This window comes from Scyliorhinus canicula, chromosome 4 (genome assembly GCF_902713615.1).
Source record: "Scyliorhinus canicula chromosome 4, sScyCan1.1, whole genome shotgun sequence".
Taxonomy (NCBI): Eukaryota; Metazoa; Chordata; class Chondrichthyes; order Carcharhiniformes; family Scyliorhinidae; genus Scyliorhinus; species Scyliorhinus canicula.
The window spans coordinates 152,926,133-152,943,002 of record NC_052149.1 but is presented as its reverse complement, the minus strand read 5'-3'; the positions used below and the strand labels follow the sequence as shown (position 1 = coordinate 152,943,002).

The 16,870-nt window shown below is 44.8% G+C and overlaps 1 protein-coding gene across 1 annotated transcript in view; it reads left to right on the top strand.

Moving 5' to 3' along the window:
- LOC119965092 (matrin-3-like) overlaps positions 1–16,870 on the top strand; it is a 142,398-nt gene that overhangs the window by 121,078 nt on the left and 4,450 nt on the right. Inside the window, 2 exon segments of the mRNA XM_038795375.1 lie at positions 11,535–11,844; positions 15,241–15,362. Coding sequence (XP_038651303.1) covers positions 11,535–11,844; positions 15,241–15,362 — 432 coding nt within the window.

The window sequence follows — 16,870 nt, the reverse complement described above, 5'->3', positions numbered from 1 at the left end:
TTAACCTTTCCTCATAAGACCTACCCTCCAATCCAGGCAGCATCCTGATAAATCTCCTTTGCACCCTTTCCAATGCTTCCACATCCTTCCTATAATGAGGTGACCAGAACTGCACACAATACTCCAAATGTGGTCTTACCAAGGTCTTGTACAGTTGCAGCATAACCTCACTGCTCTTAAACTCAATCCCCCTGTTAATAAATGCTAACACACTGTAGGTTTTCTTGACGGCTCTATCCACTTGGGTGGCAACTTTTAGAGATCTATGGACATGAACTCTGGGATCTCTGCTCTTCCACATTCTTCAGAACCCTGCCGTTAACCCTGTAATCCGCATTCGTTTTTACAAATATATAAGACATGGTGGTTAGCATCAATGCTTCACAGCTCCAGGGTCCCAGGTTCGATTCCCGGCTGGGTCACTGTCTGTGTGGAGTCTGCACGTCCTCCCTGTGTGTGCGTGGGTTTCCTCCGGGTGCTCCGGTTTCCTCCCACAGTCCAAAGATGTGCGGGTTAGGTGGATTGGCCATGCTAAATTGCCCGTAGTGTAAGGTTAATGGGGGGATTGTTGGGTTACGGGTATACGGGTTACGTGGGTTTAAGTAGGGTGATCATTGCTCGGCACAACATCGAGGGCCGAAGGGCCTGTTCTGTGCTGTACTGTTCTATGTTCTATGTTCTAAAAAAAGAGTGGCTAAGGTAAATATCGGTCCGTTAGAGGATGAGAAGGGAGTTTTAATAATGGGAAATGAGGAAATGGCTGAGGAACTGAACAGGTTTTTTGGGTCGGTCTTCACAGTGGAAGACACAAATAACATGCCAGCGACTGATAGAAATGAGGCTATGACAGGTGAGGACCTTGAGAGGATTGTTATCACTAAGGAGGGAGTGATGGGCAAGCTAATGGGGCTAAAGGTAGACAAGTCTCCTGGCCCTGATGGAATGCATCCCAGAGTGCTAAAAGAGATGGCTAGGGAAATTGCAGATGCACTAGTGATAATTTACCGAAATTCACTAGACTCTGGGATGGTCCCGGTGGATTGGAAATTAGCAAACGTGACACCACTGTTTAAAAAAGGAGGTAGGCAGAAAGCAGGAAATTATAGGCCAGTGAGTTTAACTTCGGTAATAGGGAAGATGCTGGAATCTATCATCAAGGAAGAAATTGCGAGGCATCTGGATAGAAATTGTCCCATTGGGCAGACGCAGCATGGGTTCGTAAAAGGCAGGTCATGCCTAACTAATTTAGTGGAATTTTTTGAGGACATTACCAGTGCAGTAGATAACGGGGAGCCGATGGATGTGGTATATCTGGATTTCCAGAAAGCCTTTGACAAGGTGCCACACAAAAGGTTGCTGCATAAGATAAAGATGCATGGCATTAAGGGTAAAGTAGTAGCATGGATAGAGGATTGGTTAATTAATAGAAAGCAAAGAGTTGGGATAAATGGGTGTTTCTCTGGTTGGCAGTCAGTGGCTAGTGGTGTCCCTCAGGGATCCGTGTTGGGCCCACAATTGTTCACAATTTACATAGATGATTTGGAGTTGGGGACCAAGGGCAATGTGTCCAAGTTTGCAGATGACACTAAGATGAGTGGTAAAGCGAAAAGTACAGAGGATACTGGAAGTCTGCAGAGGGATTTGGATAGGTTAAGTGAATGGGCTCGGGTCTGGCAGATGGAATACAATGTTGACAAATGTGAGGTTATCCATTTTGGTAGGAATAACAGCAAACGGGATTATTATTTAAACGATAAAATATTAAAGCATGCCGCTGTTCAGAGAGACTTGGGTGTGCTAGTGCATGAGTCACAGAAGGTTGGTTTACAAGTGCAACAGGTGATTAAGAAGGCAAATGGAATTTTGTCCTTCATTGCTAGAGGGATGGAGTTTAAGACTAGGGAGGTTATGTTGCAATTGTATAAGGTGTTAGTGCGGCCACACCTGGAGTATTGTGTTCAGTTTTGGTCTCCTTACTTGAGAAAGGACGTACTGGCGCTGGAGGGTGTGCAGAGGAGATTCACTAGGTTAATCCCAGAGCTGAAGGGGTTGGATTATGAGGAGAGGTTGAGTAGACTGGGACTGTACTCGTTGGAATTTAGAAGGATGAGGGAGGATCTTATAGAAACATTTAAAATTATGAAGGGAATAGATAGGATAGATGCGGGCAGGTTGTTTCCACTGGCGGGTGACAGCAGAACTAGGGGGCATAGCCTCAAAATAAGGGGAAGTAGATTTAGAACTGAGTTTAGGAGGAACTTCTTCACCCAAAGGGTTGTGAATCTATGGAATTCCTTGCCCAGTGAAGCAGTTGAGGCTCCTTCATTACATGTTTTTAAGGTAAAGATAGATAGTTTTTTGAAGAATAAAGGGATTAAGGGTTATGGTGTTCGGGCCGGAAAGTGGAGCTGAGTCCACAAAAGATCAGCCATGATCTAATTGAATGGCGGAGCAGGCTCGAGGGGCCAGATGGCCTACTCCTGCTCCTAGTTCTTATGTTCTTATGTTCTTATGTTCAAATTTGACCTACCAAAATGAATCACCTCAACACTTTTCAGGGTTAAACTCCATCTGCCACTTTTCAGCCCAGCTCTGCATCCTATCAATGTCTCTTTTGCAGCCTACAACAGCCTCCACATTATCCACTACTCCACCAATCTTGGTATCATCAGCAAATTTACTAACCCAACCTTCAACTCCATCATCCAAGTCATTGATAAAAATCATAAACAGCAGAGGACCCAGCACTGAACCCTGTGGTAGACCGCTGGTGACTGGGCTCCAGGGTGAAAATTTACCATCTACCACCACCTTCTATGTCTTCTATGTGATAGCCAGTTACTGATCCAATCGGCCAAATTTCCCTCTATGCCCTGCCTCCTTACTTTCTGCATGAGCTGACCATGGGGCACCTTATCAAATGCCTTACTAAAATCCATGTATACGACAACAACTGCTTTACCTTCATCTATGTACTTAGTTACCTCCTCAAAGAATACAATCAAACTTGTGAGGCAAGACCTACTCCTCACAAATCCGTGCTGACTATCCTGGATTAAGCTGTATCTTTCCAAATGATCATAACTCCTATCCCTCAGGACCCGTTCCAATAATTTACCTATGACCGAAGTGAGACTAACCAGCCTATAATTCCCAGGGTTATACCTATTCCCTTTCTTGAACAAGGGGACAACATTCACCTCTCTCCAGTCTTCTGGCACTATTCCTGTAGACAGTGAGTGTGGTGATATGCATCACTGTAAATAGGCAAGGGGTTAATGTAAATACACGTAGACTAGATAGACACTTGAGAGAGCACCAGAGACATGACACACAGACGTTCAACCAATAGGTCAGTAAGATAGGATACGACCAATGGGCATTCACGATACACACAGAGGTGACACTACCACAGGAGAGCATTACACCAACCCATATAAAAGGATACGGCACACATGCTCAGCCTCTTTCCAGTGGAGGCTCTCAGCGAGTACACAGGGTTGATTTGAAACACATCACACCCACAACCTGGATTGTAGCAGACTGGTTAGATAGTCTGAGTAGCTATAGCAGGATTAACAGGAGAGTCGAATCCAAGTAGGAGAATTGTTAACCGTTCAATAAACGTGTTAAAGCTATCTCCAAGTCTGAACCTTCCTTTGTCAGAGTGTACATCAAGGAAGCAGCTTATGCTACATCAAGAGCATAACAAAACAGTGAGGACATAAAGATCAAAGCCAAAGGCCCTGCAACAGGCCCAGGGGACATATCTATCCTCAGGCTTCTCAATTTCTAACACATCTTCCTTCCGAATATCTACCTCCTCCAGCCTACCAGCCTGTATCACACTATCCTCTATCCTCCTCAATAACATGGTCCCTCTGCTTTGTGAACACTGAAGAAAAGTATTCATTTAGGGCCTCCTATATCTTCAGACTCCATGCACACGTTCCCACTACTGTCCTTAACCGGCCCTAACGTCACCTTGGTCATTCTTTTATTCCTCACAAGTGTAAAAAGCTTCAGGGTTTACCTTGATCCTACCCGCCAAGGACTTCTCATGCCCCCTCCTAGCTCTCCTAAGCCCTTTCTTGAGCTCCTTCCTAGCTATCTTGTATCCCTCAAGTGCCCTAACTGAACCTTGTTTTCTCATCCTTACATAAGCCTCTTGACATGACATTCAACCTCTTTTGCAAACCATGGTTCTCTCACTCGATCATTTCCTCCGTGCCTGACAGGGACATACATATCAAGGACACACCGTATTTGTTCCTTGAACAAGCTCCACATCTCAATTGTTCCTATCCCTGACAGTTCCTGTTTCCATCTTATGCTCCCCAATTCTTGCTTAATCGCATCGTAATTACCCTTCCCCCAGTTATAAACCATGCCCTACCGTATGTTCCTATCCCACTCCATTGCTATAGTAAAAGTCACTGAATTGTGGTCACTATCTCCAACGTGCTCTCTCACAACCAAATCTAACACTTGGCCCGGTTCATTAACCAGTATCATATCCAATGTGGCCCCGCCTCTTATCAGTCTATCCACATATTGTGTGATGAAACCCTCCTGCACACACTGGATAAAAACAGCCCCATCCAAACTATTCGAATTATAGTGGTTCCAATCAATATTTGGAAAGTTAAAGTCACCCATGACAACTACCCTGTGATGACCACACCTATCCAAAATCTGCATTGCAATCTTTTCCTCCACATCTCTTACTGTTTGGGGGGCCTATAGAAAACTCCTAACAAAGTGCCCACTCCTTTCGTATTTCTAACTTCAGCCCACACTACCTCAGTAGACAGATCTTCCTCAAACTGCCAGATCCTCCTCAAACTGCCTTTCTGCAGCCATTATACTATCCTTGATTAACAGTGCTACTCCTCCACCTCTTTTACCACCTTCCTTAATCTTTCTGAAACATCTAAACCCTGGAACCTCCAACAACCATTCATGCCCCTGTTCTTTCCACGTCTCCGTAATGGCCACAGCATCGTAGTCCCAGGTACAAATCCATGCTTCAAGCTCACAAACCTTATTCCTGATGCTCCTCGCATTGAAGTAGACACACTTCAAACCACCTTCATGCCTGCAGGTTCACTCTTGTGACCTTGGTACCTCCCTCAGTACTGCACTACCCTCAACTTCCTGAACTCCAGCAACGCTATCTTCTGGACTACAAATCAGTTTCCCATTCCCCTGCCAAATTAGTTTTTACCCCCCCCCCCCCCCCCCCCCCCGCCGAAGAGCTGTTGCAAATTTCCTTCCCAGGATATTGGTGCCCCTCTGGTTCAGGTGTAACCCGTCCTGTTTGTACAGGTCCCACCTTCCCCAGAATGTGCTCCAATTATCCAAGTAACTGAAACCCTCCCTCCTACACCATCCCTGTAGCCACGTGTTTAACTGCACTCTCTCCCTGTCCCTCACCTCGCTAGCACGTGGCACTGGCAGCAAACCAGAGATGACCGTACGGTCTGTCCTGGCTCTTAGTTTCCACCCTAGCTCCCTGAATTCCTGTTTTACATCCCCGTCCCTTTTCCTACCTATGTCGTTGGTACCGATGTGTACCACGACTTGTGGCTGCTCCCCCTCCCACTTAAGGATCCTGAAAACACGATCAGAGACGTCACTGACCTTGGCACCCGGGAGGCAATACACCAACCGTGAGCCTCTTATCGTTGCCACAGAACCGCCTATCTGTACCTCTAACTATAGAGTCTCCAATAACTAATGCTCTCCTGCTCTCACCCCTTCCCTTCTGAACCACAGGGACAGACTCAGTGCTAGAGACCTGGTCACCGTGGCTTACCTCTGGTAGCCCCCCCCCCCCCCCCCCCCAGTATCCAAAACGGTATACCTGTTATTGAGGGGAACATCCACAAGGGATCCCTGCACTGACTGCTTCTTCCCCCTCCTTTTAAACGTCACCCAGCTACCTTCATTCTTAGGAGTAACGACATCCTTGTAGCTTCTATCTATAACCGACTCTGCCTCCCGAATGATCCTCAGTTCATCCAGCTCCAGTTCCCTAACACGGTCTTTGAGGAGCTGGAGATGGGTGCACTTCCCGCAGGTGAACTGAGCAGGGCCACTGACAGTGTCCCTCACCTCGAACATCCTGCAGGGGGAACATTGCACTGCCATCCCTTCTATTTATCCACTTGACAATTACAGAGAGGGAAAAAAAAACTTACCTGATTTTCACACTCCCCGCAAGTTAGAGGTGGTGGAAGGGTGGAGAGAGGAAAAGGAAAGAAAAGCTTACCTCGCCAACTCGCCCCACAGTCTTTTTTTTTTGGTTAGAGAAGGAGGATAGGTGGGAGACACTACGTGTGTAATGTCTTGGGTTTAGCCACTCCCTGAAATATATTAGTTCTAGAAACTCATCGAACAGCAGCATTCCATAATTCACTCCCCGCAACAACCAATCAGCGTCGCCGTCCTCTGCATAAACTTGGTTAATACAATTTCAAACATAAACAACAGAAGCAAAAGAAAGAGCAATGGAAAGAGAACAAAGAGAAAGCAAGGAAGAGAACCACTCACACAGAGGGTCAAGCTTTATGCATGCACGTTTTTGGTATTGCCCCTTCTTTGCCCCCATTGGATTACAAGTTCTGAATTGTGAATCCTGATTGGTGCTCCATCTCAGCATTTTATACCTGCATTTGTATCTAACTTATTAGTTGCGCTTGTTATATTGTTATTGGCTTGTAATGTAGAACAAGGCCAGCAGTGCTGGTTCAATTCCCGTACTGGCCTCCCTGAACAGGCGCCGGAATGTGACGACTGGGGGCTTTTCACAGTAACCTCGTTGAAGCCTACATGCGACAATAAGCAATTATTATTATTATATTTGTGGTCCGGACTTTGAAATGTTGATGTGTTCCCACAGTATATTTTTCCATCGTCTCAGTATTTAATATTTCCCCACTTTTATTCAGAAAAGCTGATGTGTTCTCACAGTATAGTTTCCCACAGTTTCAATATTTAGATTGAGTTTCAATATAGCCCCACAGTCCCCTTTGATTGTTCTACAAATTAAAAAGAGAATGAATAAAAAGAGAGGAACACATTGGCAAATGCCTTTGATTAGGAACAGCCTTCAACACTAGAATGGGCAAGCCTGGGCGGCACGGTGGTGTGGATTTGATCCTGGCACAGGGGCACTGTCTTGTGTGGAGTTTGCACATTCTCCCCGTGTCTGCGTGGGTTCCCCCACTCCCCAACTCCCACAACTCAAAAGATGTGCAGGTTAGGTGACTTTGTGATTCATGAACAAAGACACCCAGATCCCTCTGCCCAGACCCATTTTGAATCTGCTTTCCATTTAGATCATTTGCCTGACTCTTTTTTCAACCAAAATGGATAACCTCAGACTTAAATTCCATCTGCCAAATTTGGCCCCATCTCTTAGCCTATCTATATCCGTTTGTAAAATCTGTATCTCCTCTTCACTGCCTGCTTTCCCACCTATTTTAGTATCATCTGCACATTTTGCTATGTTACACTCTGTCCCTGCGTGCAGATCATTTATATAGATTGTAAACAGTTGAGGTTTGAGGACTGAACCCTGCGGCGTCCCACTAGTTACAGTTCGCCAGCCAGAGAAGGACCCATTTAACCCGACCCTCTGCTTTCTCTAGTTTGCCAATCCTCAATCCAATCTTGTATTCTACCCCCTGCAATCTCACCTTCTGGATCAATCTTTTTTGCAGTACCTTGTCAAATGCCTTCTGGGAGTCTAGATATACCACATGCGCAGGTTCCCCATTATCCACCTTGCTGGTTACATCCTCCGAGAACTCAAGCAAATTTGTCAAATATGACTTGCCCTTCATAAAACCATGCTGACAGTGGTGGATTGAGTTTTGTCTTTCTAAATGTTCAGTCATCTCCTCCTTAATGATTGATTCCAGCAACTTCCCCACCACAGAGGTCAAGCTAACCGGGCTATAGAATAGAATAGAATAGAACAGTACAGCACAGAACAGGCCCTTCGGCCCTCGATGTTGTGCCGAGCAATGATCACCCTACTTAAACACACGTAACCCGTATCCCAACAACCCCCCCCATTAACCTTACACTACGGGCAATTTAGAATGGCCAATCCACCTAACCCGCACATCTTTGGACTGTGGGAGGAAACCGGAGCACCCGGAGGAAACCCACGCACACACAGGGAGGACGTGCAGACTCCACACAGACAGTGACCCAGCCGGGAATCGAACCTGGGACCCTGGAGCTGTGAAGCATTGATGCTAACCACCATGCTACCGTGAGGCCCCTATAGTTTTCTACTTTTTGTCTCTCTCCCTTTTTGAACAGGGGAGTACATTAGCATGTTTCCAATCCACCGGGACCTTTCCAGAATCCAGGGAATTTTGACATATCATAACCAATGCATCCATTGTCTCTGCTATCACCCCCTAATACTTTGGGTGCAGGCCATCAGGTCCCGGAGATTTATCCGCCTTTAGTCCCATTAGTTTATTCAATACCTTCTCCCTAGTGATGATTATTGCACCAAGATTCTCTGCATTAACTGCAGTTCTTGGAATTTTTTTTATTATCCTCTACCTTGTAGACAGAAGCAAAATATTGGTTCTGTTCCGCCACCAGTTATGTGTACCCCATTATTACCTCACCAGTATCGTCCTCTAAAGAGCCAACATTTATTTTAGCTATTCTCTTCCTCTTTATGTACTTGTTTTCTGCTCGGTTGTTTTCGTAATTCAACTTCGCCTTTTGATTCCATTTGTAGTAGCTTTTTGCTGACCCCCAAAAGTTCTCCCGATCCTCCAGCATACCACTAGCTTTTGCAATATGGTATGCCCTAGTTTTTCCCTTTATGTCCTCCTTGACTTCTTGTTTCACCATGGAACGTTTTTCTCTCTTTTACAATTCCTCCTCCTTCTCAGGAATATACTTTAATTGAGAGGTGTTTGATATTTCCCTCAACATCCTCCATTGCTCCTCAACTGTCCTACCCTCAATTATTTGCGCCCAGTGTAGTTGGGCCAATTCTTTCTTCAGGCCTGTATAATTACCTCTGCCGAATGCTAATTTGAATTGAAATTCTAGCATGCTGTGATCGGATCCTTAACGACAAGACTAATTAGCAACCCTTCTTTGTTGCATTGAATCTAAAATAGCCCTCTCTCTGGTTGGCTCCCCGAAATTGATCTAAGAAACAATCCCTCATCCTCACTATGAAATCTTCCTCGAGACTACCCATGCCAATTTAATTAATGCAGCCCATTTGCATATTAATCTCACCCATGATTACCGTTGTGTCCTTCTTACAAACCCTCATTATTTCTTGGTTTATACTATACCTCACTTTGGAAGTATTGCTCGGGGGGGGGGGGGGGGGGGCTGTAAATTCCTCCTACCAAGGAGTTTTCCCCCTTTTTTATTTCCACCCATATAGATTCGAAATCTTGGCCCTTAGTGCCAATATCATTCCACAGCCTTGATGTCACCTTTAACGAATAAAGCAACTCCACTGCCTGTTCTATCCAGCCTATCCTTTTGGAATACTGAGTACCCTTGGGCAAGTTTCACCCCCACAACCCAAAGATGTGCAGGGTAGGTGGATTGGCCACGCGAAATTGCCCCTTAATTGGAAAAAATGAATTGGGTACTCTAAATTTATTTTTAAAAGAGTACCTGTGGCCATTTAACTCCCAGTCCCGTTCTCCTGGAACCATGTTTCAGTGATCCCCACTAAATCATATCCCTTTGTCTCTATTTGTGCCGTCAGCTCATTGACCTTATTCAGAACACTGCGTGCATTTAGGTACAAGGTTTTTAAATATGTCCTACTGATTTGTCTTTCCCTTACAGGATTTTCTTGTGCACTATGCTTTTCAAATATTCTCACCTCCTTCATTAATCTCTGATAACATTGAGCCTCATTTCCAACTTTTATTCCCACAGTCGCCACATATTTTAATTTTTTGCATTTTCTTATCCCTCTGCAGACGTTAGATTGGCCATGCCTGTTTATTCTATTAACCTCTACCTTCTCCTCGCATGCTGACTTGCTGCTCTGGTTCTCATTGACCATTATACTTCGTGTAGTCTCACCCCTCCCCCCTCAGGCCCCATTTGCTCTTTTGAAGTCCTTGTGCCCACCCTGTTTATCCTTTCCGCTAGAACACTGGTTCAGGTGGAGACCGTCACAACGGTACAGATCTCTCCTGTTCCAATACTGGTGCCAGTGCCCCATGAAATGGAACCCCTCTTTTCCCGCACCACTCCTTTAACCGCTTGTTTACTTCCGTAATTTTAACATTCCTATCTCAATTTGCATATGGCTCGGGTAGTAATCTGGTGATTATAACTCTTAAGGACCTGTTCTTTAATTTTGTTCCTAGTTCCAAATCCTCTTCTATTCTTGCCTATGTTGTTCTTCTCAATGTGGACCACAACAACTGGACCCTCCCCTTCCCACTCCAATATCCTTTCAAGCTAGTTAGAGATGTCCCTTACCCCGGCACCGGGCAGGCAACATACCATGCAGGTGTCTTGTCCTGCTTACAAAGAATGCTATCTGTCCCCCTAATTATAGAATCCCCTACAACTACCACTTGTCTTTTTGCCCCCGCCCCTGCTTGAATGGCCTCCTGTACCACTGTGCAATGGTCAGCTAGCTCATCCTCCCTACAGTCCTTTTCCTCATCCACATAGGAGCAAGGACTTTGTAGTTGTTGGAAAAGGTCAAGAGCCGAGGCTCCCCCATTCCTGAACGTAGGATCCTTCCACTGCCTCACTCGCAGCCACACCCTCCTGTCCCTGACCACTGGACAAATTCAAGGTAGTTAGCAGCAAGGGTATGACTGCCTTCTGGAATACAGTGCCCAGGTACCTCCCCCCCCTCCCTGATGTGTCACAGCGACTGAAGCTCAGAATCCAGCGTATCAACTCTGAGCCAGAGTTCCTCACACAACCAACACTTACTACAGATGTCACTGGGGTCCACCAGCTCCCACATGATGCAGGACAACACATCACGTGACCCTCCATCTCTATTTTATAACAGTTGTGGACTCACCTTTGGACCATTTCATTGCTTGTTGGTGGAGTCTTTAGCACTATTTAGCAGAAATGACCTCCGCTCCAGCATTGATCCAGCTGAATTTCAACACTAAAGTCCAAATGACCTTTTATATGGTTTTCACCCTCTGTAGAAACATCCCTTCTTTCCCTGCCTGTTTTGTTTGAGTTCTTCCTGCTCTGTGAATTTGACTTTTGCTCATTTGCTTGCTTTCAGAATGGCTGTGATTTAACTCCCAAAATAACATTTATGCAGTCATGGTTTTGAGACAAATGCATCTTTACAGGACTCTTTGGACCATCAAACTCAAAAAGACCAGTGTCCCATTATTCTGTTACCGCAGCCAAAAATGACATTGGAGCAGCCAAAGATCTTAGAAGTGAACTTGTCTGTACAGTAAAGCTGTTGAATCGCTCTGTGAACCTGTGACATTTGTACTATTGTGATGTTTTTTTCACTTTAGAAATCAGAAGGCATACGGTGTCCAGAATATATGGGTGAGTTTTTTGCCCTCGATAAGGTTGATGATCCTCAGGGTATCCTGGCTCAGAAAATAAAATCTGTCCAAACAGACAAAATGGATGATGTCAGCAAAGGTGATCAAGATTGTGAAAGGCACAGCTATAATCTAAGAAACAATGTGGATGAAAACACTGAAATAATGGAAAACAGTTCCACAACATGTGGAGAACCATCAAGTGAACAGATCCAGGCACTCTCTCCTCTTCCAGATGAATACAAGCTTGGGCCATATAAACCCAACAATCCTGTAGGTAGGTTTTTCTTCTGTACTCATGGGATGTGTGTGTCACTGGTAAGGCCAGCGTTTATTGCTTATCCTTAACTGCCCTTGAGAAGGTGAACCACCTTGAATACAACTGAGTAGTTAGCTAAGCTGTTTCAGAGAGCCGTTAAGAGTCAATCGCATTGTGGGTTACAAAGTCACACTTGGGTCAGGGCATTTAGGAATGGCAGACTTTCTTTCTTAAATGCTAGTGAACCAGATTTTTTCACCACAATTCCGTTCATTTATAATCAACGTTACGTGCTAACCTTTTATTGGATTTTTTATTTAAGGCATTGAATTTTCCTAACTACTGTGGTGGGATTTGTGACTAATTTCTGAGGATCACATAATTCAGCATTCTTAACACTAATTAATTCCTTCCTTAGTTTTTTTCTTTCCATACAAAGCACTGATTCTTCAAGTGGGGTTTAGCAGTGCTCATGGTCATATTGCACCTTGCCTAAAACTAACCCTTCATGGTAAGCTACACAGTATTGGAGGTTTTCAGTCTGTACAAGCATACTTCTCAACAGGATCAGTGATAACCAATCACATGATAAACCTTGAATGATTTTCCTTTTCCTAACCCTGACCTTCAGGGGCAAGTTATAACTGCCTCCTTTTCCCTGCCAGAGATCAACTAATTCAGCACTGACCAAGTCAAACCTAGGACTTCTGGTTGTATGGTGGAGAGAGAGCTGCTCACAGCTTCAAACATTTTTTTTTTCATTGGACGTTGGCATCACAGGCTGGGCCAGCATTTATTGTCCATCCCATAGGAAGCAGTTAAGAGTCAGCCACATTGCTGTGGATCTGGAGTCACATGTAGGCCAGACCAGGTAAAGATGGCAGATTTCCTTGCCTAAAGGATATTAGTGAACCAGATAGGTTTTTAGGAAATTGTCAATGGTTTCATGGTCACCAATAGACTTTTATTCATTGAATACAAATTCACCATCTGCAGTGGCTGGATTTGAACTGGGGTCCCTAGACGATTTCTCCGCGGTCTCTGGTTTACTCGTGCAGTGATAATACCACGCCACCAACGTCCCCTTAAAGTTGGTAGTATGATGACAAGCAAAGTGCTACTGTTTCCTTATTACTCCTGGTCATGATTGACTTCAAGACTCCAAAGCAAAAAACTGCCAGAGAAATAGTGGTAAGTTAAATCCATTCCATGGCATTTTAATATTTGTCCATAAGAGACTTTGGCCGGAATTCTCCTTTTGGAGACTATGGGCTATGTCTTCACGCCGGCGTGGGAATGGTGGCGTAAAACCGCCACCGATCCTCCTTTTGCTGGGGACCAGCACCAAGGCAGTGAAGAGCACCCGACTACTGCCGATAGGGACCGGAATAGTGCCCCCCGTTTTGGATGGCTCGCGCACGCAACCGGACCACCCCCAACAACTCCCCCTGACAAAGTCCCCCCTGCCTGCGAATCGACCCTTCCCCGACTGTGGCAGCATTGGAATGAGTCTGCAGCCACCACCGGATGAGACCACACACTACTGACGTTGTCAAGTTCTCGGCTGGTCAGGGGCGTAGCATCGGGGTTGGGGCCTTAGGCAATGTCCTGAGGGCGTCGATACGATTGGCGGCATACTCTCTCAGCTGCTTTGGAGGGTGCGGAGAAACGCTAAAACGGCGCCCCCTCTGACTCGGTCGTGAACAGGAATTCTACGGCCGATTGGCGAACATGATTTCGGCGCCGGCGACCCGAGAATCTCGCCCTATGTTTTTCCACTGGAGATGTAACGCCCTCTGTATTGCACTTGCGGTTGGAGCACGAATCAGAGGCAATTCTCTATCCCTTGTCATGCAGATTTTACATGGCAGGGATTGTGAGAGATTCCGTCGCAAATCCCCCTATCGGGCTTCCATTTTGAGCAGGTGGCCCAATAACAAGGTCTGACGACTGGCCCCCTCCATCGCAACGCAATTCCGCTGGGATGGATAGATCTGTGATCTTTCAGGAAATCGAGGGATTTGGGGAGCAGATGGAAAAGAGAACTGTCTTGATCGAATTGAATGGAGGAGTAGGCGCAAGGGGCCATATAGTTTACTCCTATTCCTAATTCTTGTGGCTAATGGGTGTCTTAAATTGCCTCTACTAAATATCTTGTAAAAATAGCGGTGTATCTTGGTTTCATTGATATTTTCTCTTGAAATCTCTTTGAAAAGAATGTCAACGTTCTTTAACAAAATCCAGCAGGTTCCTAGAAGAACAGTGGAGGTCATGGCTGAGATTTCTGCTGATATGTTTACAATTTGTTATTTTCCGGCAATAAAACTGAACGAGCAAGAAACCCTGGCTCGAGCCCGACTGCAGAGTAATTGATGGGATAATTGCAGTGTAACTTTAGAAAGTGGCCATAGGGTAAAGTTCTTTTCTCCAGAGTGCAATTTGAATTTAATTGAACCAAATTAATTGTTTGGGATTCTTATACCAATTGAACCTCTATGTGTATCTTGAATGGCACCACACCGAGCAGGAACCAGACCACACAATAGAAATCCGAGATTTAAGAGGACAAAACGCTTTGTTCCATTGTCATAGTTGATATCTGTTTTTGAGTTAGCTGTAGACTTACTTACCTGGTTTCTCAGTCATAGATTCTTCATTGAACAGATTGAGTAACAGATGAATTAAGAAGTAATAGCCTAATATTAAGGTTGTTTTGATCCAGAAAGATCAATTTGTCCCATCCAAGATCTGAAGCAGGGCTTGTTTCCTGGATGTTCCAGATATTTAAGCAAATTCTTCATAGTTAAAATGGAGTTTTACAGCTCAAAAATGCTGTCAATAATTGAATAAAGAGTGCTTGGTAAAAGCTCCACACTAATGGTAATTCTTCATCTTTCATAGTGTCAGGCAAAGTAGGGTACTGTTTTTAGTATTTTGTAAAATGATCTGCCACATCACCCATATAGCAATAACACAAATGAATATTTTCATGGTTTTCTATTTTCTCTGGGAAACTCTTGAATATATTCAATAATGGTGCATCCAGAACCCTCTGGAGCAGGGAATTCCAACGATTCATGTGCCAAAATGGAGAAATGTTTCTTCATCGCAATCCTAGATAATTCCCTTTTTCATAAAAAATGTATGCTTCTTGAGAAGCACATTGGCCCGACCAACTCGTAGATATTAATAAATACTCCCTACGTGCTTGCAATTTCTGTAAAATGGCATGCAGCCTGCAATGCCTGAGCTACGTTACCTTTGAACTTTTTGCCAATATATTCTCTACCCACGTGCTTAGTATCTGCGGTGCAACATATCCGGGAATGATATTTGCAGTGTCTGCTTTGGCACTCTTTAAGTACTTGCATTAGAAAGACCAGAAGGACAATGATACACTATGCTCTCTTTCAGGATTAAATTATGTGGTTCCAAAAACTGGCTACTATTGCAAACTCTGCTGTCTCTTCTACACAAGTGAGGAGACAGCAAAACAGACTCACTGTGGCACCGTTGATCATTATCAGAGACTTAAGGTAAGCCTGGCTGTTAAGGAAAGTAGGTTTTTATTTTTTCCCCATATGTGTCCCTTTTTGGAGATGTCTCTTGTTTTGAAGAAGTTTATCAAAGAATCATTCGACCCATCGAGTCTGCATTGACCCTTCAAAAGACCACCCTAACGAGGGCACATACCCGTCCTATTCCTGTAACCCCACCCTCAGGGGCAATTTAGCATGGCCATTCAACCTAACTACATTTTTGGACTATGGAGTACCCGCAGGAAACTCACGCAGGCACAGGGAACATGTGCAAATTTGCACAGTCGACCGAGGTTGGAATCAAACCCTGGTCCCTGGCATTGGTGATTGCAGCAGTGCTAACCTCTGTGCTGCCCTGAGTTTAACTCCGAATAAGAAACACTGAAACCTCAAATATTTTCCAGTTCCTAATTTTATTCATGCACCTTGAGCAAGGCAATAAGAACAGGCAGTTTCAGAATATGGAACACTGTCATCTCTGGTAGTCCCTATGAGGTAGCCCAAGTGTGGACTTTCGTATTGTTATAAGGGGGCAGTCATGTAATTCATATAAAAAATAAAATACCTCAGACCATCTCTGTGATCCTAGTAGAGGGGGGGTGACAGTTTGAAGAATGAAATGGAATGAAACTCGCTTATTGTCATGAGTAGGCGTCAATGAAGTTACTGTGAAAAGCCCCTAGTCGCCACATTCCGGCGTCTGTCCGGGGAGGCTGGTACGGGAATCGAACCTTGCTGCTGGCCTCCTTGGTCTGCTTTAAAAGCCAGCGATTTAGCTCAGTGAGCTAAACCCGCCCCTGAGACAACCATTACATCACCAATGCATTCTTTTTGGCAACAATATCTTTTTGGTGAGATAGGGTTTTAATAATAATATTTATTGTCACTAGGCAGCTTACATTAACACTGCAATGAAGTTGAATGAAGAGAAAATGCTGGAAAATCTGGAAAATCCAGCATGAAGTTACTGTGAAAAGCACCTAGTCGCCACATTCTGGCGTCAGTTCGGGTACACGGGGAAAATGTCCAAATTACCTAACAACACATTACCAAACCCACGCTGACACGGAGAACGTGCAGACTTCACACAGACAATGACCCAAGCTGGGAATCGAACCTGGGATCCTGGAGCTGTGAAGCAATGGTGCTACCCGCTCGGGTGCTACCATGGTGCCCACAGGTTTTAGAAGCTGTTTCCACCTGGATTATCACAATTAAACGCAACAAAAGTTAAACTGAAAAGCTTAACTGAGCACTTTTTTATCCTTTATGGAAATGTAAAAATGTGCATCTGTATTTGTGCTACCTTGCCATAGAATCTCTACATTGCAGAAGGAGGCCATTCGGCCATTGAGTCTGCACCCACCCTCTGAAACAGCATCGTACCTAGACACAATTCCCTCCCTACCCTATCTCTATAACTCCACCTAAGGACAATTTAGCATAACACAACTTCGGACTGTGGGAGGAAACCAGTGCACTCTGAGGAAACCCACACAGACATG